A 20,795-nucleotide genomic window follows, 5' to 3' on the forward strand; every position below is an offset into this window, starting at 1 on the left:
CGTGTGGATAAATATTCCTCTGAAAGACTGTTTGCTAAAGCCTTGCCGACTGTGAATGAAAGGAATTCACATTCCGTGTAAACAAAAGGGGTTTGGCTGGGACCAAGACTCTATTCTTGAGAGCCGAGGTGGCGCAGTGGTTAAATGCAGCACTGCAGGCTACTGCTAGATCAGCAGTTCAGCGGTTCAAATCTCACCGGCTCAGGGTTGACTCAGCCTTCCATCCTTCCGAGGTGGGTAAAATGAGGACCCAGATTGTTGGGGGTGATATGCTGACTCTCTGTAAACCACTTAGAGAGGGCTGAAAGCCTATGAAGCGGTATATAAGTCTACTGCTATATAAGTCTACTGCTATTGCTATTATTCTTGCTTTCTAAGGAAGTCTGGGTTAGAACATCCACCCACCCATCTAAACTCTCCCCCTTTATCTCCCCCCCCCCCATCTTGAGTGACAAGTGGACCAACCATCCTTTTGTGTCTTCCGCCCAGGCCTTGGCTGGGGAGGTTGGCATGAGCAACGAACTGGACGAAGTGGCCCGGGCTCTCTTCAACGGTCAGATCCCAAACATCTGGAGGAAGTTGGCTCCCGACACGCTGAAGACCCTGGGCAACTGGATGATTTATTTTAAGACCAGGTTTCTCCAGTACACGTCGTGGGTGAGTGGACACGACGCCTTCGTTAAGTGTGGGTGTGGGGGGGAAGGTCTGTGCTTTGGGGCAGAAGCGTCTCACGCGCGCAGCGGCGTGCCCGAACTGCTAGTAACAAAATTGGCAACCCACCACTCCTTCATACTCTGTGATTTTCCCCCCCCCCCCAACTTTGTTCCTTATTTATTTAAATTGCTTGGCCGGCCAACTCCAGTAGACGCTGGAGAACTTTTTAATCTCTCTTGCCAGCCTTGGTGCCACACACTAATGCCCTCCTGTGACCCACAGAGACGGGCGTAGAGAGCTGTGCTGGGTTCCCAATACCCTTTTTTAATTTGGGGAAGAGCCGAACCGAGTTCTTTGCCGCCCGTAGGTTGAAGACAGCGAGCCCAGCGTCATGTGGCTATCGGGGCTGCACATCCCCGAGTCCTACCTCACGGCGCTCGTCCAAGCGACCTGCAGAAAGAACGGCTGGCCGCTCGACCGATCGACTTTATACACCCAAGTCACCAAATACCGGACCGCCGACGAGGTCACGGAACGGCCGGGCCAAGGTAAGGTGTTCCCGGGGGGGGGCCTCGCGTTCATTCAGGAAGCCCACAAAGCGCCCGATGGACTTCCTGCAGGACTTACCACAGGTACCCCTCGATTTAGGACCCCAATTGAGCCCAACGTTCCTGTCGCTAAGCGAGACAGTTGTTGAGTGAACTCTGCCCTCCTTTTACGACTGCTGTTAAGTGACTCTCTACAGTGGGTTAAGTTAGTGACGCGGTTCTTAAGTGAATCACTGCAGTTAGTGACACAGTTGTTAAGTGAATCACTGCAGTTGTTATGTTAGTGACATGGTTGTTAAGTCAATCACTGCAGTTAATGACACGGTTAAGTGAATCACTGCAGTTAGTGACACGGTTATTAAGTGAATCACTGCAGTTAGTGACACAGTTGTTAAGTGAATCACTGCAGTTGTTATGTTAGTGACATGGTTGTTAAGTCAATCACTGCAGTTAATGACACGGTTAAGTGAATCACTGCAGTTAGTGACACGGTTATTAAGTGAATCACTGCAGTTAAGTTAGTGACATGGTTGTTAAGTGAACCACTGCAGTTGTTATGTTAGTGACGCAACATAAGCAATTTTATTTATACCAATTTCGTTGCATTTAAGTACAATGACCATAAAGATGATACTTATTTTTCAGTTACAAAAATAAAGATTGCATCTTTTCCTGATGCAGTGTGTCGTCTGGGTACAAACATGCCACATCGTTCTTCTTTTTGCCACCTCTCTCACATTCATACTAACTTCATTTCCCTAAACTTAATACTACAATATATTAAAACATTTAAACATGATAAAACTCTCCCGTTTTTTCTTCTGAAGATCTTCTAGTGATAATTCCATATCAGCATGAAACGTCATTATTCTCACCCTACAGATACTAACAGCTTTCATCTTATTTCTCTCTCTTACGTTTTCTACCTATTTTTTTAGCCTTCTTCATTTCCAAACTCCTCCTTTAACTTATAAAGCCCTTCATGGTATTGGACCTGGGTACTTGAGAGACCGCCTGCTGCCAATTACCTCCCACAGATCCATTAGATCTCACAGGGTTGGCCTCCTCCGGGTGCCATCTACCAGCCAATGCCACCTGGCTATTACCCGGGGGAGGGCCTTCTCTGTGGCAGCTCCGGCCCTTTGGAACGAACTCCCCGCGGAGATCCGGACCCTCACCTCTCTCCAGGCCTTCCGAAAAGCCGTCAAAACCTGGCTTTGCCAGCAGGCCTGTGGTTGATGAGTTCCCTCCTCTCTCGACATGTATGGTTGTGCGGCTGTTGCTTTTTTATTATTTGTATTTCGTTTTTATGTTCCCCTTTTCCCCTTTTGAGTTGTTCGCCGCCCTGAGTCCCTCCCGGAGAAGGGCGGCATACAAATAAAATAAATAAATAATAAATAATAATAAATCCGCAAAAGTCCCGTCTTGGTTGAGGGGATGCAGCCTTTCCGAAATGTGAAGTAGCTGAGCATTCTTGTTCCTCTCTCTCTCTCTCTCTCTCTCTCTCCAGGGTGTTTCGTGTCCGGCCTGTATTTGGAGGGGGCCGACTGGGACTTGGACAACGGCTGCCTGGTCAGGAGCAAACCCAAAGTGCTGGTTGTGGATTTGCCCATCCTGAAGGTCATCCCCATCGAGGCCCATCGGCTCAAGCTCCAGGTATGAGGAACAGCTGGGGTTGGAGTTTTCGATTTGGGGGGGGCGGAGGGCAGGGGAGAGACGGAATATTCCTTCCCATACCGGGCACGGCCTTCTCGTTCCATATGGCCACCGATAAGCACTTTCTTTGGTGCATGAGTGGCTAAGACGCTGAGCTTTTCGATCAGAAAAGGTCGGAAGTTCGGCGGTTCGAATCCCCAGCGCCGTGTAACGGAGGGAGCTCCCGTGACTCGTCCCAGCTTCTGCTAACCTAGCAGTTAGAAAGCACGTAAGAAAATGCAAGTAGAGAAACAGGAACCACCTTTGGTGGGAAGGGAACAGCGTTCCGTATGCCTTCGGCATTGAGTCATGCCGGCCACATGACCACGGAGACGTCTTCGGACAGCGCTGGCTCTTCGGCTTTGAAACGGAGATGAGCATCGCCCCCTAGAGTCGGGAACGACTAGCATCTATGTGCGAGGGGAACCTTTACTTTTAACAGCAATTGTGGGGTCCTTGGTGCTCTTTTGAGCTTGGTGGGTTTCTTGAAGGCGTTTCGTGACCCTACTAGGTAACATCATCAGTTCTAGAAGGAGTGGGGTTTGCTTTCTATTTATGCACAAGAGATTTGCCTTGTCAGTGTAGATGGGAATGGTCTTACTGGTCCTTTGATTAGGCTGTTGCTTACAATTTGTGGCATTAATTCCTTGATTGGAGTGTTGTTTACTGCTTGGATATAAACAGGGAGCAAACCCCACCCTCCCTTCTAGCACTGATGACGTTACCTAGTTGGGTCATGAGACGCCTGCAAGAAAACCACCAAGCTCAGAGGGCACCAAGAACCCCTTCAGTCCAACCCTGAGTTACAATTAATTCACTTCTATAAGATTTTGTCTGCTTTTTTTTTATAAACAAGAACCTCGTAATGTTTTTTCTTTTTCTTTTCCAGAACACTTTCCGGACACCCGTCTACACGACCTCCATGCGGAGAAACGCCATGGGGGTGGGATTGGTATTTGAAGCTGATCTGTTTACCACAAGGCACCTTTCTCATTGGGTCCTCCAAGGTGTTTGCCTCACCTTAAATGCCGATTGAGCATCGGTTTCAGCCATTGCCGTAGCTCCCCCGTTAACCAGCGTTTGGGAAGAGGTGAAGAAAGAAGAAAGAAAGAAAAAAAAAACTGGCCACTGGAGGCTTCCTGGTTGCAAAGTTAAGTTTTTGAAGGTTTGTTTTAAATTTTTTTCAGTTGCCGTTTCTCGTTCCTTTTTAAAAAAAAAAAAAAAACAGCAAATATTTATACATTGCACTTTTTATATCAATAATTTTGCAGTTGTGTTCGATGTGAAAGATGTAGTTGGGGGCCAAGGCCGCAACCAGGAAGGTTTAATGTATTTATTATTACCCCAGAAATAAATATGTGACTCGATACAACTCCACAAAGCGCCAGGCGATTTATGTTACAGCGGATTAACTCGTCGGTCCCTTTTCGGAAATGGATTTATTTGGTCCCTTTTTTGAGCCAATTTTTTCTTAGCGTGGAGGCAATTTTGAGTGAAATTGCACCAGGGAGGATCGTCTCCTTAATCTGAGAGAAAGGTTAAGCGTGTTTTTTTTAAAATTCACAGTGCGTTCCTCCCAAATTCTTGTAGCGGACGCTTGGCAGTAAAATTTGACCTAGAAACAAGCAAGAAGGTTCTAAATTGATGCTGGTGAACGCCACGCATTTTAAAATGGCTTCCCGTTCAAATTTAAGTTCCTTTTGTTGTTCCTTAAACACCGACCTAAATCAGGGTTTCTCATGCTTGGCAATTTGAGGACCTTCGAACTTCAACTCCCAGAATTCAGATGCCGGCTGGGGAATTCTGGGAGTTGACGTCCATAAGTTTTCAAATTGGCATCGTTTTTTCTTTAAAATCCACCAGAAAAGGAATATCCTAAGCTTTATCTTGAAGAGTAGAATAATCTTATTTCTTTGGAATTTTTGGGTGCTCCATCACTGAAGCTACTTCATTTATCATAGTCAGAAAGGTTGCTGGAATTGGGTATGGGTAGTTTAATGAAAAGAAGGACCTGGGGAGACATGATAGCAGTCTTCCGATATTTGAGGGGCTGCCGTAAGGAAGAGGGAGCGAAGCTATTCCCCAAAGCACCAGAGGGCAGGACAAGAAGCAGTGGGTGGAAACTAATCAAGGAGAGAATCAACCTGGAATTAAGGAGAAACTTCCTAACAATGAGGACAGTCAACCTGTGGAACTGCCTGCCACCAGAAGTTGTGGGTGCTCCATCACTGGAGGTTTTTAAGAAGAGACTGGACAGTCACCCGTCTGAAACGGTGTAGCGCTGTTGCAGCAGATTGAGGTTTGTAATCTACTTACGAAAGACCAGGACTTGAGACCCCGAAGGTGAGAGAAACAGGTTTATTTGATGCATCGAGTTCAGCGTGTTCACACACCAAAATCTGAACTGCCTGGGCTCTGCCCAGGATGCTACTTTTATGCCGTGTTCCACACTGTGCATTCTCAAGGCGTTTCCATACACGAGACAAGCATGGCATTTCGAAAAGGAGAAGTTCCTATAATGTCTTAAGCTGTCAGCAGTTTTTACCTCTGTTCTATCTCTCACCCACGCCTGGCTTCCTGTGCCTCTCCTTTACAGGGTCTTGCCACATTTTTAATACTTATGAGGAAGTTGGAGAGAAAGTTCACTCCAGCTAAAAGTCAACTTTGGAACTCTAGGGCACTAGAATGAAAAGCCAAGCTAATATGAATTTATAAGGTCCATTCTATTAAGACCACCTAACCTGGCCAGCCACTGGTGGGTTTACCTGTGCACCCCCCCCTGCATCAGCGCCGTGATGGAGAACCTATGGAACATCTGCTGTGGGCACATATGCTCTCACCAGCTACTCTTCTGGTTTCCAGCTGGCCTTCACGGGCCGGAAAATGGCCTGAAAACGGCCAACACCCATCTGTTTTCTGGGCCGTTTTTTCAGTCCATTTCTCAGGCCGTTGGACTAGAAGACCTCCAAGGTCCCTTCCAACTTTGGTTATTCCTATGCTTTAGCTGAATTTTGAACTACCAGATTGCAGACGCTCCAACCAAACAGACAAGCTGGCCTTCCGAAGACCCTCGTAATCTCCCCCCATGTCCCGGATCGGTGGTTGATTCTCCATCTCCAAAAGAGACCCTCCCCTCTTCCACTGGACAAATGGTCAGCCAAGCTGAAATAATAACGATGAATTTGTGAAAATAATAATGACGAATCTGTCTAGTAACCTAGAGAGAATTATTTTGCGTCTCTTTAGGCTGGACTGAGTTAAAAAACTGGACCAGTCCAGTCAGAGGAGGCGTGGCCAGCAATTTGCATAACTCAGTCTCTAGGCTAATGGACAAAGTTAACCCATGCTTGGATTCCCCAAGCAGCGCGCATAGAAGCACCGTTCAGGGAAGTCAACGGTCGTTCTCCATCTCCGAAAGAGATCCCCCTCTTCCACTGGACAACGGTGGGCGTCCGCTCTTCCCCTCCGCCCCCCACCCCAACGGCGATCCTCCCCCACACCTCCAACAAAGGACACAGAGAAGCTTAGCCGGGATTAGCAAAATAAAAGTTTGTTGGGATCTTCAGTTGATAAAAACGTGAACAAAAGAAGATAAAGACCATGTGCTGGAAAGGCGGAGAGAGTGAAGGGGGGGGTAGGCGGTCTCCTTCCTTTGGCTGCTCTTCCTTCCTACACCCCCACCCCAGCACCCATGTGTGTGGGGGGGGTGTCCAAGCTGCCCCACCCCAACCCCCGAAAACAAGAATTTACCACGACTGTGCAAAGTGACCAATTAGGAAAGGCTTTTACTGTTAAGAGCCGATACACAGCGCGGCGAGGCTGATGGTGGGTTGGCGGTGGTTTTCTCTTTAGGGCTCTGGAGGGCCGGGTGTGTGGGGCCCTCCCTTGGCGCGCGCCCCGAGTAAATGAAAGGCGCATCGGAAGCAAGCAATTCAGGCAGACACCCCTGTGTTTGGCTACAGCGTTTCATTAGGTAGATAACTCTGCAATAGGAACAGGTGAGGAAGAAGTGACTCTAGTTCTGGAAAGATTTTGGCATGCACGTGGGGGGAGGGGGGGCGCTCGGAAGAGGGAGGGAGGGGTAGATGCACCCCGGCCCTCTGTTGACCGCCGAGTAGTCCCCTCCAAGCGCCCGGGGTTCAAACAGTCCGATCCGTCCCCGAATGCTTGCGAACCATTTTGCTTCCGTTCACCTGGTCCACAGCCAGCGTCTCCACCTCGGGCGGCTGGGGCTGGGCGGGAGGGACGTGGTGGATACGGTGGGCCACCCCCACGTGGCTCTTGTGCTGCCTCTCCCGGGCCGGGCTGTGGGGCTCGGACGAAGTGCGCTCGGACGGGATGGGCGGGATGACCAAAGGCCTCTCTTTCAGAAGGTGCAGCTCGGTGGACTCCCTGGCCAGTAAGAAGGGCGTGGGGTCAGGCATGGCGTCCACCGGCTCCCGCAGCAGCAGCTTACGGCTATCCGAGCCCAATCGGTAGGCCTCCTCGAATTCGGGGTTGAGCGGCGTGGAAAGACTCTTCTTCATCCGCCGTCGCGGAGTTTCCGGGAGCTTCTCTTTGGGAGGAGCGGGTTTGTAGCCGGAGAGCACGGGGCTTCCCGACGGGGAGCTGTCCGATGTCCCGCTGGAGCTCATGAGTTTTTTCTTGGTGGCGTGGAGCTGGGAGGTCAGGTAGGCGATGGTGCTGGCCCGCTGCTCCAGTTCGCTGGAGAGCATGTTCAATTTATGGCTCTTCATCTTCAGCTCCTCCAAGTATTTTTTCTCCCGTTCCTTGATGGTGTTCTCCAGCACCGCGATCATGGCGTTTTTCTGCTCCAGCTCTTTCAATAATTCATTGTTTTCCATCTCCTTTGCTTTGAGCTGGGCCTCCAGTTCTTCGCACTTCCTTCTGAGCTCTTCGCTCCTCGAAATCCCATTTTCTGAAAGGAGAGAAGGGAGGGTTTTATTTCAATTCAAGACGGGGCCGACATTCCACGAAGCGAGCTAAGAACCAAAGCCAAGAAGTAGAACGTTGGTCCCTGGAAAAAAAAAATCACTGCATCAACTCGCAAAGCATCCCTGGCCTGCTCTCGAGTTGCCATAGGCAGGAGGTGGGAAAACTGATGGAGCAGCACGGCAGCCGCAACCAGAAGCACATTCCATGCATACCTTTCTCAAGGCTGTCTCCCAGGTTACCTGAAACAGCCGGAGGGGAGTGATCTCTGCAGCCCACAAAAGTGGTCTGTTGGAGAATGTGATTTATGACACACTGTGGGAGGAGGGGGGGGGGAAACAGGGTCATAGTTGGGCCGTAAATTACGTGGCGTCAGAATTGGTTTCACTTGGGTACCTGCCGATAGGTTGCTCCTAATAAATAACTGGATTTCTTTTGAAGCTTGGCTCGAGGCTCATGATTTAATTAGGGCATCTGTCGGAACCCTGACACACTGCAGGCGAATTCCTGCCTTCCCTAAAGAGCACCGCCCAAGGTTGCCAGCAAAGAAATGAAGAGGAAAATAATGGGATTTGATTCAGAAACCAACATCTAATAAAAAAAAAACAGCAGCAGTGACAATGCCCCACAAGGTTTAAGGAGTACCTTAAGTACGTAAGGAAGGTGTACGCGAGTAGTTCAGATGCCTCACCTGTCAAGTCTGAACTTTTGAGAGTCAACTCGTAGGTCAGATCTGAAAAACAGACAAAAACTTAAGATATTGTAGAAACTCTCTCTCTCTCTCTCTCTCTCGGCTGAATCGTCCTGGGAAAACTGGGCAACTCGTCAAGGTGTTGCGGCCCGCCAGTGGCCAGCAGAGTCGGACAGTGAGGAGGGTTGGGGAGGAACATGGGTCAGTCCGGGAGTCTGGGGAAGGCTCGGATGAGGGCTCTGCGTCGGAGGCAGAGAGGGCACCAAGGCCGTCTGGCAGTGATGCCTACAGAGCTAAACAGCAGTGAGGCGGAGAAACAGCTGGAGCCTGTTCCCCGTGTGGGCATGCACAGAGCTGCCAGAAGAAAAGAACAACTCAGGGTCGACTTGGGAGTAAAGCCACAGGTGGAAGGTGATTGGCCCCTCCCATAGGAAATAAAAGAGGGGCAAAACGGGAGGGGGCTTTTGCAGGAAGCAATTCCTTCGTTCGGTCGTTAGATTCGTTTCAGGAGTGTGAAGATCTGTCCGTGAATCTCAGAGACTCTGTGCCCAGCCTTTCCTTGCACAGAACCTCCTTTGGGAAATATTGACATGGCAGCTTTCCAAGCTAGATAAGGTCTGTGGTCATAAATCCACCTTTGAAAGGCTGTTTGCCAGGCCTTGGCTGAATGTGAATGAGAGGAATTCACATTCGTTTAATAAAAGGGGTTCTGCCTCCTGCTTTTGGGGGAAACCTAGGTCAGAACAAAAGAAAGCCCAAAGAACATTAACGGTGCTTTCCGAAAAAACAAACCCCACTTTATGACCAATGACTTGCAGAGTGACCAATTTTCAAAGTGGGAAAGCCACTTTATTTATAGGACACTTTCATCCACTTCTCTGTAAATGCTATCAGCGGGCAACAGATGCTCCCTCTGCCCCCAAATGTGGACCCATCAGCCAAGGCAACGGATTAAAAAATATGTGTTATCCGCCCAGTGTGTTATCCTGCAGGATGGGTGGACTTCGACTCCCAGAATTCCCCAGCAGACAGCAAAGAGAGCCAGTCCTCGACTTAACAACCGTTCATTTAGTGACCAAAGTTAATAACGGCACTGAAAATGGTGACTGACGACCGTTTTTCACAGCTACGACCTTTGTCCCCTGCGATCGAAGTTCAAACGCTTGGCAAGCGACTCGTCTTTATGACGGTTGCGGTCACAAGCAAAGTCAAGGAGGAACGCCCAGATTCACTTAACAACCGGGTTTAACTAACTGCGGTGTCCGCCTTACCCACGGCGGCCAGAAAGATCGTAACACGGGGACGAAACAAACCCGCTGAACCAATGTCTCGTTTAGCCTCGGAAACAAGCTCGGCTGCGGCTGTAAGCGGAGGACTACCTCTGCGTGGGAGGGACCCTGTCCCCAAGCCCGCTTCCCTTCTCCTCCCGTTACCTGTGCAGTGTTGCTGCAGGCGGCGGATCTCGGTGTGGAGCCCCTTGAGGGTATCCGCGTGCTGCCTCTGTAGGAAAAGCAAATTCTTCTGGGCACTGTGCAGCTGGTTCTCCAAGTTCGAAGCTGCCATCTTGGCATCCAGCAAATCTGGAGGGAGGGAAAGAAAGGAGAGAGGGAAGGAAGGAAGGAAGAGAAGGAGGAGCGCACCTTTAGATGACGCAGACGGTACCGCCTGGCAAGGAGGAGGAAGAGATCGGGACGAAGCCAGCGGGAGGGGGTGGGGGAAGAAGATCGGCGCCACCCTACGAAAAGGCTAGCGAAGGCCGCATCGGCCACCTGCCGGGAGAGCCCGAAAGTTGGAAATAGGGAAGGATCCTTCCCTTCTTTTACCATCACTGATATTTTCAGTTGGAGCAGCTCACCACCTGTAGAACTCTCCGCCTGCTTGGGATAGCTGTGTGGTCATAATGGCTGAGAGGGAGGGAGGGAGGGGAGTGGGGTGGGACTGGGGCAGCCCCGGAGATATTGGAAGACTGCTATCACGTCACCCCTAGCGAAGAGACACCTCCGGAGTCTCCGGAGAGACACCTCCTCCTCCTTGTTTTGGCCCAGACTCTCAAGGGGGGGGTCTCATCCCTCTGTAGACATTTTCTGTCTGGGAGAGGCTGAAAGCTTCACTGCCTCCGCTAATATTCCCTTCCAGCCCTCCAAAAGAAATACAAATAAAAACCAGGTGGCAAAAGCACAGCGTTGTGCAGACTCTGTAGCTGGAGAGAAGGGGATCTTGCTTTATGCTAAGTTTAAGTTTAAGTTTTATTTTATTTATATGCCGCCCTATTCCCTAAGAGGGACTCAGGGCGGCGAACAACTTAAACGGGAGGGGGAAACATACAAGTACGAAATGCACATATTAAAATGACCAACAACCACACCTGTCGAGAGGGGAGGGGAGCTCATCAACCCAAGGCCTGCCGATACAGCCAGGTTTTAACGGCTTTTCGGAAGGCCGGGAGAGAGGCGAGGGTCCGAATCTTCGCGGGGAGTTCGTTCCAAAGGGCCGGAGCTGCAACAGAGAAGGCCCTCCCCCGGGTCGTAGCCAGATGGCATTGGCTGGTGGATGGAACCTGGAGGAGGCCAGCCCTGTGCGATCTAATGGGTCTTTGGGAGGTAATTGGCAGCAGGCGGTCTCTCAAGTACCCAGGTCCAATACCACGAAGGGCTTTATAAGTAATAACTAGCACTTTGAAGCGCATCCGGAGACCGATTGGAAGCCAATGCAGCTCGCGGAGGATAGGTGTAACGTGGGTGTATCGAGGTACACCCACAATCGCTCGCGCGGCCGCGTTCTGGACCAGTTGAAGTCTCCGAATGCTCTTCAAGGGCTGCCCCATGTAGAGCGCATTGCAGTAGTCCAGTCTTGAGGTCACGAGGGCGTGAGTGACTGTTGCGAGTGCCTCCCGGTTCAGGTATGCTTTATGCGAGTCGTATGATCTCAGTTTCGAAGATTGATTCCCGGGCGAAGGATATAAAAAGGCTCCTTGGCAGAGCGGTGACTTCATCCATTATCTCGGCAACGTTTCCAGGACATGCTGCTCCCCCTTCTCAGCACGCCCGCAAAGAGTTAACGAATGAACCTTGTGGGGATTTAATGTGGGTCGATGCTGACCTTTCTAACTTCAGCTTTCCCTCTCTCCGTCCGAGGCCAATTTGGAAGGGTGCGGGAAAGTCATTGAGTTCTCTTTGCAAAAAGCCCAGAGTTTGCAGGGGGGGGGGGAAAGCCATAAACATTGATCGCTGCCCCGCCCACACAAATGGTGCCCCCCCCCATCATCAGGAGACCTGGACAAACGCTACAGAACCGACCAAGTTTGGGTTTAAGAATTACCGTCTTTTTCGCAGTATAAGCCGCACCAAGATTTTGAAGAGGCAATTAAAAAAAAAAAAGGTTTTGCACTCTGCAAAACCTCCCAAAAACGGCCCGTTTTTTGCAAAAATCCCCCCCTTCCCCCCCCCAAAAAGGGCATAAATAAGTTTTTAGGAGGCTTGCAGAGTGCTCCTAGGGGCTGGGGAAGGGGGGCAAAATTGAGAAAAAAAATGGCCCATTTTTCGTTCATTTCTGGCCTTCCCAGCCCCCAGGAGTACTCCGGAAGCCTCCTAAAGGCTCTGCACAGCCATTGTTGTGAAGGGGGGGGGGGGTTCAGGAGGCAAAAAAATGCTGTATTTAGTGTATAAGACACACCCAGATTTTCGGCTTCTTTTTTGAGGGGGAAAAGGGCGCGTCTTATACTCCAAAAAAATGCAGTCAGCCGCCGCCCGAAAAAGCAAACACGATCCTTGCTTGATTGCGTAAAAACAGAGGCCCAGAATCAAAGTGTTAGTATCGCTTTAGAAAGTCTTTCTCAGGCCACGCCTGGAAGAACGGCATCCAGTTTTGGTCCCTGTGTTACAAAGAAAAGAGGTTGAGACGTTGGAAAAAGTGTAGAGAGGAGCAGCGCCCGGACGCAAAAAATGTAAGAAGAACGGTCGGAGGAACTGGGTATGGCTGCTTTAGAGAAAAGGAGGACTGGGATGGGGAACATGATGACGGTGTTCCAATATCTCAGGGGTTGACACAAAGAAGAGGGAGTCAAGTCGTTCTCCAAAGAACCTGAAGGCAGGATGAGAAGCAACGGATGGAAACTAACCAAGGAGAGTAGCAACCTGGAATTAAAGAGAAACTTCCTAACAGTGAGGACAATTAACCAGAGGAACAGAAGTTGCCTCCAGAAGTTGTGGGTGCTCCATCACTGGAGGTTTTTAAGAAAAGACTGGATAGTCATTTGTTTGAAGTGGTACAGGGTGTCTTGCTTGAGGAGGGGGCTGGACTAGAAGACCTCCAAGGTCCCTTCCACCTCTATTCTGATTGACTTGGGGGTCTCCTGCTTGAGGAGGGGGATGGACTAGAAGACCTCCGAGGTCCCTTCCAGCTCTATTCTGATTGACTTGAGGGCCTCCTGCTTGAGCAGGGGGATAGACTAGAAGACCTCTGAGGTCCCTTCCAGCTCTATTCTGATTGACTTGGGGGGTCTCCTGCTTGAGCAGGGGGATGGACTAGAAGACCTCCGAGGTCCCTTCCAGCTCTATTCTGATTGACTTGGGGGTCTCCTGCTTGAGCAGGGGGATGGACTAGAAGACCTCCGAGGTCCCTTCCAGCTCTATTCTGATTGACTTGAGGGTCTCCTGCTTGAGCAGGGGGATGGACTAGAAGACCTCCGAGGTCCCTTCCAGCTCTATTCTGATTGACTTGAGGGTCTCCTGCTTGAGCAGGGGGCTGGACTAGAAGACCTCCGAGGTCCCTTCCAGCTCTATTCTAATTGACTTGGGGGCCTCCTGCTTGAGGAGGGGGCTGGACTAGAAGACCTCCGAGGTCCCTTCCAGCTCTATTCTAATTGACTTGGGGGCCTCCTGCTTGAGCAGGGGGATGGACTAGAAGACCTCCGAGGTCCCTTCCAGCTCTATTCTGATTGACTTGAGGGTCTCCTGCTTGAGCAGGGGGCTGGACTAGAAGACCTCCGAGGTCCCTTCCAGCTCTATTCTAATTGACTTGGGGGCCTCCTGCTTGAGGAGGGGGCTGGACTAGAAGACCTCTGAGGTCCCTTCCACCTCTATTCTGATTGACTTAAGGGTCTCCTGCCTGAGGAGGGGGATGGACTAGAAGACCTCCCAGGTCCCTTCCAGCTCTATTCTGATTGACTTGAGGGTCTCCTGCTTGAGCTGGGGGATGGACTAGAAGACCTCCGAGGTCCCTTCCAGCTCTATTCTGATTGACTTGAGGGTCTCCTGATTGACCAGGGGGCTGGACTAGAAGACCTCCGAGGTCCCTTCCAGCTCTATTCTGATTGACTTGGGGGTCTCCTGCTTGAGCAGAGGGCTGGACTAGAAGACCTCCGAGGTCCCTTCCAGCTCTATTCTGATTGACTTGAGGGACTCCTGCTTGAGCTGGGGGATGGACTAGAAGACCTCCGAGGTCCCTTCCAGCTCTATTCTGATTGACTTGAGGGTCTCCTGCTTGAGCTGGGGGATGGACTAGAAGACCTCCGAGGTCCCTTCCAGCTCTATTCTGATTGACTTGAGGGTCTCCTGATTGACCAGGGGGCTGGACTAGAAGACCTCCGAGGTCCCTTCCAGCTCTATTCTGATTGACTTGGGGGTCTCCTGCTTGAGCAGAGGGCTGGACTAGAAGACCTCCCAGGTCCCTTCCAGCTCTATTCTGATTGACTTGAGGGACTCCTGCTTGAGCAGGGGGCTGGACTAGAAGACCTCCGAGGTCCCTTCCAGCTCTATTCTGACTGGAATCCTACTCAAAATGTTCTGCATCATTGGTGGCTTGAGATGCCTGAACCGGAATGGCCCCAAGTGCTGAGAAAGATGGATCTAGGGACTCTTCCCTCCAGTTGTTTTGCTTGGCATCTAATCACCGCCATTTTCCATCCCTCTATAATTAGCTCAATTGCCAATCTCACTCGCAGGAGTCGTGCGCTAAAGATCTCAGAAACTTGCATTTGAGCACAGAGAAAACAAGGGTCGAAGTCCGCAATAGCCCATCTTTCCTTCAGGACGATTCAGGGTGACAAGATAGCCGTCTTCCAATACTTGAAGGGCTACCCCAACGAAGAGGGGGGCGGGGCAGCTTATTCACCAAAGCAACTAAAGGCAGGACAAGAAGCAATGGGTGGAAACTAACCAAGGAGAGAAGCAGCCTAGAACGAAGGAGGAATTTCCTGACGGTGAGAACAATTAACCAGCGGAACGGCTTGCCTCCAGAAGTTGCGGGTGCTCCCATCACCGGAGGATTTTAAGGACTGATGGCAAGGAACAGCATAGGCCTCCTGCACAAGAGCAGTGGGGTTGGACTAGATGACCTCCAAGCTCCCTTCCAGCCCTTGCCACTGTCCCTGAATTGTGGCAGATCCAGAGAAATGGACAAACTCAAGTTAACTAAGTTAAAAGTCGTCGGGCAAATGGGGGTGGCCAGCCTCCAGATAGACAAGAGAGAAAGAGAGACCAGACAGTCACGAGGATGCGAAGAAGTCTCGAAGTTCCGGCTCTCTTCCCCCCTTTTTCCTTTTCAAATGCGAAGGCTGGTCCCATCCCACCCTCGTCCCCTTCGCCCGTCCTAATTTTCCAGACAGACTGCCCTGGTTCCCTCCCAGGCGACCTGCGGATGTCGTCTGGACCTTTCATGTCTCTGCAGAGTTATTTTTAGCCAGCCCCTCCCTCTCCGCCACCACCACGGTGAAAGGGAGAACAATTAGGAGGACATCGTGGTGGTCGCACGCACGGACAAAAGGATGAGCTAACCTCCCCTGCTTTTACCCCCCCCCCCCCACACACACACGCAAACGCTTTCTGGAAATACGGAAAATCCCTACTACCCGTCCCAGTGGGCCGCCACTCCCAAGCTCCCAGACACGGCGGCGGTGTGGCAATTTGCCACCGACTTACAGCATAGTGCAGGCAAGATTTTGGCAGAGGCCAACCGACTGGGCTATTCGGCAGAATCCTCCCTCGGTCCGTTCACTTGATTTCCCCCCCTCCCCTGTCCTTGCAAAAACCCGCAACGGTGGGAACAGGGACTTTCTCTTTGGAAGTGTTTAAAAAAATCCCCTTCCCGATCCCCCACCCCCCAAAAAAAGACAGGGAGTTTTCCCCCCATCAATTCCAGCTTTTGGAGAGACACAGCTGCAAACTCAATGGCCCAACGGAGAGAAAGACGCTCCTTTTTAAGGGTGTTTTCACGATGGCCATGTACAAACGAATCAACAAGTCGAGTTAAGCAAGAACAGGGAAGTGTGGCTAAGAGTCCAGATGTCCAAATGCTGCTTGTTAAGACTGTTGGACCCCACCCAGTTCTCCAGAACCGCCACTGACCCGAGACGGGCAGCTTTTAGAGACCAAAGAACAGCCAGCAAACGGGATGATGGAAATAGATTTGCGATGCACGATTGCTGAGCCTTGGAAAGCTGAGAGATACGATGCTTAGCAAAGACACCAGCTGCAAAATAATAATAATAATAATTCTTTTGACTGTGCATTGCAGTTAAGAGACCAAACCTCTCGAAGCAGAAGGAAGAGAGCAAAGTTTAGCCTCCAGCTCACACGGGAAGAGAAGTTCCCCTTTTACCGAGATCCTAAATTGAGAGCCACAAATTCGAATCCAAACCACAGGCCTAAAATACACCGGCTTGGCGCTTCGTATGGCCGGGCAGCGCCCCACCCCACCCACCAGCCTTGCGTGATGGGTGCCCCCTCGCTGTTTTTAATTACTCGCGGAAATATTACTTGCGCTACACAACCAAGCGGTGACACCACCCGGCTTAATCCAATTCAATACGATAAAACCGGCTTTAAAGGTGGCGCAAAGTTCACTGACATTACTGGAGACCGGCTTCTGCCACAAACGTCCTCCTTTAACGCCGCCTTCTAACTTTCTGGAAGTTTGCTTCGTCCTCCCTCCTAATTGTAGAGAAAAAAGAGCTTCCTCTAGAGAGAAAATCCGAGTCTTTTATTCTTGCTGCGGTGCAATTTTACGTCCTTTACAACCTGACAAAAGATTCAGCCAATTGTGGGGACTCACAACTGCTACCATTCAGCATTTCGTAGCCCTAATATTCCCGTTCGGCTAAAAAGGGTAAAAAGCCTTGGAGAAGAGAGAGGTTCAAACAATGCATTCAAAAGGCAGAATGATGCTGGGAGAGGATTCATTTAAAAAAAAAAAACTTCCAGGCTGAATAGAGAGTTGATATATTTCATGTTTTTATGGTACCCTAACTTTACACAAGGCACGGCTGCCTACTTTTCCCCCCCTAAGAAGAACCAACAGCCACCAAGACTCCCCAAAACTACCATCACAAGTTTTCCGAGTAAATTTGGATCCCAAGACCCCCCCCCCCGCTCCACTGATCCGATCGGCTCCGAAAGACGCAGACTTTCCGCTAAAATAAAATAAAAATAAGAATTAAAAGCATCCTAAAAAGCAGCCCATTGACAAAACTCACCCCCTTTACACCGGCATTCTCACAAATCCCAGCTCCCGAAGATTTACACTCTCCCCCCCCCCAAAAAAAATGTCCCGAGGATGGGAAGACGGCGTGGTCCATTCAGCACTGCCGATTGCTGCAAAAACTTGCTGCGTAAGGAGGAAGCAAAAGGAAACCCTGGTTTTTCGTTTTTCACGCATATCACACACACACATTCCCCCACCCCCCCAAAAAAGATGCGGTCTCTTTTTCCCCCCACCTGCAATGCAGGCAAGGAAGTTTCCAAGCCCCCTCTCCCTTCCCCCCCCCCAGCCGGCGCCTTTTCAATACATTCCCCCTTTTCCCAGCCCATTGCAACCCAGCCCACTCCCAGCACAGTTCACATGTTTCCCATCCAGCAGGGAGACCCCTCCCATCCCACCGATGTCCCACCTTCGGCTGAAGAAGCATGTAGGGTATCAGACAGCCAGACCACCGCTAGCTAGCTTGTGAGCTGGAGTGGGGTGGGGTGGGGTGGGGGAGAGAGAGACAAGAGGGAGGGGCGCCATTCTAGCGAGAAGCTGGCCTGGCCGCTATCCTTTCCAGCTGGGCCTGCGCTGAGACTGGAGCATCGCAACTGTGCCACAATCTCCCCATCACCTTACGTCGGCCGGTCGGCGCACTGCAAAGGAAAATGTCTCTGTGTGTGTGTGTGTGTGTGAAGGGGAGGGGGGGGTCCTCCTCGCCTCCCCCGCCCTCTGTCGCTGCCCTTCGCGACTCTCCCTTTCTCTAAAGTGGAAACCTGACGGATTCTTCCAATTAAAAGAAGATTGAAGAAGAAACAGCCGAGAACAACATAATTATATTCCGCAGGGAAGGTTCCGAAGCTGGAAGGGGTGAAATTAAGATGAGCGCAGGGGTTGCTCGAACTTACGGCCGTAACAGAGCCCACCATTTACGTCGTTAAAGTGAGACATTTGTTCAGGGAGTTCTGCCCCGGCTTACGACCCGTCTCGCCACGGGGGTTTGAGTGAACCGCTGCCGTTGCTGAGCGAATCACAGGGTTGTTAAATGAATCTGGCTCCCCCCCCCCATGCTTGTCAGAAGGATGTAAAGGGGGACACACACACCCCCAGGATGCTGCAACCGTCATAAATATGAATCAGTTGCCAAGCGTCTGCATTTTGATCATGTGACCAGAGGGATGCTGCATGGCCACAGTGCTATTGTTGCTTTGAAAGGGCACTAAATGAACTGTTGTAAGTCGAGGATTACCTGTACATAGATAAGATGTAGATAAATAGAGAGAGAGACAGACGGACAGACAGACATAGGGATGATAGATAGGTATAGATGGATAAGATAGAGCAGCAGTTCTGTAGGGATGGTAGAAATGGATGGATTGATGATAGAGAGATAGATGATAAGATAGATACCCTGACAGATAGATAAATAGATAGATGATAGACCGATAATGTAGATACATAGATGATAAGAAAAAAAGATAGATAAATAGATAAGATAGATTCAGACAGATGATGATAAGTGATCAGATAGATATAGACATGATCGATAGATAAATATAGATATTAGATATAGATAGATGATAGAAGATTAGATAGATAGATAGATAGATAGATAGATAGATAGATAGATAGATAGATAGATAGATAGATAAATATAGATGATTAGATAGAAATAGATGATGATAAATAGATGAATAGATGATTAGATACAGATAGATGATTAGATAGATAGATAGAGATAGATAGATAGATAGATAGATAGATAGATAGATAGATAGATAGATAAGGATGGATGGATGGATGATAGATGATTAGATAGATAGGTAGATAGATATAGATTAGATATAGACATGATCGATATAGATAGATGATTAGATAGATAGACAGATGATGATAAATAGATTAGTTAGATGATTAGATACAGATAGATGATTAGGTAGGTAGGTAGGTAGATAGATAGATAGATAGATAGATAGATAGATAGATAGATAGATAGATAGATAATGATGGATGGACGGATGGATGATAGATGATTAGATAGATTAGATACATAAAGACATGATCGATAGATAAATATAGATAGATGATTAGATAGATATAGACATGATGATAAATAGATGAGTAGATAGATGATTAGATATAGATGATAGATGATTAGATAGATGGATAGATACATAGACAGATATAAATAGATGTAGATAGATAGATAGATAGATAGATAGATAGATAGATAGATAGATAGATAGATAGATAGATAGATAGATAATGATTAGAGGATAGAAAGAAAGATAAGAGTACGTACTAAGTTCCTTGGGGGGGGCACTCTCCTTAAATGAGGGTCTCCCTAAAAGTCATTCCATGGAGGAAAACGACTCTCCTTAAATTGGGGTGTGTGTGTGTTTCCTCACTTAGTAGTAGGGGGGGCTCCTCTCAGCCTTCCCAGAGGGAGGGAGGGCTCCCTCTTTAAGTGGGGAGGGGTCTCCTCCCCCTGCAGAAAAACACGCCCCCTCCTCCAAAGCCCCCTCCCCTCTGAAGGTGGGGGGGGCTCCCCTTCCTCTGTAATTCAAGCAGGTTGGGGTTGGGGGTCCCCTTCAACCAGGGGTGAAACGGGGGGGGTGTTAATCTGCCAAAGCCCCCTCCCCTTCCCTCTACGCGGTGCATGACGGGAAGAACCTGTAAAAGTGGGGGGGGGGAGATTCTGATACTCACCCGCCGCCGCCGCCGCCGCTCCCCCCGCCCCGCTCCGGTCCTGCCGGGGGGAGGGAGGCCGAGGGGAGGGGGCGCTGCTCCCCAATGGCAGCGACGAGGAGGAGGAGGAGGAGGGAGGGGGTGACAGGGTGACGTGGAGGGCAGGGGAACTGCGCAGGCGCGGAGGCTCAGGTGCAGCCGCGGCGATACAGCTGCCGCGTTGCCACGGCAACCGGCTGGGCGCTTCCCCTGGCAGCCGTTGCCGTTTTTTTTTCCTTCTCTCTCCCCCTCCTTTCCGTTGGCGGCTCCGCCCACTCGGGGGCGGGTCCTCGGGGGCGTTCCAGGGGGCGGGGCCTGGGAAAAGGAGGTGAGCGGAAGTTGCAGCTTCGTCTCTTTAGCAGCCAGGAAACAATAATAACAACAACAATAATAACAACAACAATAATAATAACAACAACAATAATTGAGGTAATAGCTTATAGCAGTGTTTCTCAACCTTGGTGACTTTAAGTCCTATGGACTTCAACTCCCAGAATCCCCCAGCCAGCATAGCTGGCTGGGGAATTCTGGGAGTTGAAGTCCACAGGACTTAAAGTCGCCAAGGTTGAGAAACACTGGCTTATAGTACATTCATTATCATATGAATATACAACCACACACACACACATTATATATAGTATATTTTAAATTTATAATATAATAATACAATATAGTATTGTATTGTAATTGTATATTATTATATTATATGATAATATAGCATACGTTTGATAATTTATTGTAACAACAAATGTATGCTATATTATATTATCTGATAATTTATTGTAACAACACAATACATAATTTTAATGTGCAATTAATGCACTGTGTGTACATTAGTATATTTTATATACTATATATATTTACATTATAAATTACACACACACACACAATGATATTGTAGCAAAATTATTAGATACTGTTATTTTAATATGGTATTAAATAGCTTTACTAATATATTATCATATATAATATGATATTAACTGTAAGAGCCATATCTCACAACAAGGCATTTAAAGTCTCACCCTGATAGCTTTGACAGCCATTGTTTCTGACTGCCATCTGTCAGAAACGGTGTAGTGTCTGCTTGGGCT

General features: G+C 49.4%; 2 protein-coding genes across 3 annotated transcripts in view; one reads left to right on the forward strand and one right to left on the reverse strand.

The window, feature by feature from the left end:
- DNAH10 (dynein axonemal heavy chain 10) overlaps positions 1-4,269 on the forward strand; it is a 117,180-nt gene extending 112,911 nt beyond the window's left edge. Inside the window, 4 exon segments of the mRNA XM_087703474.1 lie at positions 490-657; positions 1,022-1,202; positions 2,713-2,858; positions 3,787-4,269. Of these exon segments, the coding sequence (XP_087559600.1) occupies positions 490-657; positions 1,022-1,202; positions 2,713-2,858; positions 3,787-3,933 (642 nt within the window). The 3' untranslated portion in view covers positions 3,934-4,269.
- A 2,393-nt stretch (positions 4,270-6,662) lies between these two features.
- CCDC92 (coiled-coil domain containing 92) lies at positions 6,663-19,844 on the reverse strand. Of its 2 annotated transcripts, none has more exons than XM_087705552.1 (4): positions 19,687-19,844; positions 9,954-10,100; positions 8,521-8,562; positions 6,663-7,815 (listed from the first exon to the last, which is right to left on the reverse strand). In XM_087705552.1, the coding sequence occupies exons 2-4, from the start codon at positions 10,081-10,083 to the stop codon at positions 7,037-7,039; spliced, it is 951 nt and encodes a 316-aa protein (XP_087561678.1). In that variant the 5' UTR covers positions 10,084-10,100; positions 19,687-19,844; the 3' UTR covers positions 6,663-7,036. The 2 variants fall into 2 exon arrangements, with proteins under 2 accessions (XP_087561678.1, XP_087561677.1); XM_087705551.1 differs by lacking the exon at positions 19,687-19,844 and adding an exon at positions 17,405-17,426.
- Between the last annotated feature and the right edge of the window lie 951 nt (positions 19,845-20,795).

Source organism: Thamnophis sirtalis, unplaced genomic scaffold (genome assembly GCF_051295495.1).
Source record: "Thamnophis sirtalis isolate CommonGarterSnake01/CBP01778 unplaced genomic scaffold, rThaSir2_p1.2 scaffold_2, whole genome shotgun sequence".
In the NCBI taxonomy this organism is placed as follows: domain Eukaryota; kingdom Metazoa; phylum Chordata; class Lepidosauria; order Squamata; family Natricidae; genus Thamnophis; species Thamnophis sirtalis.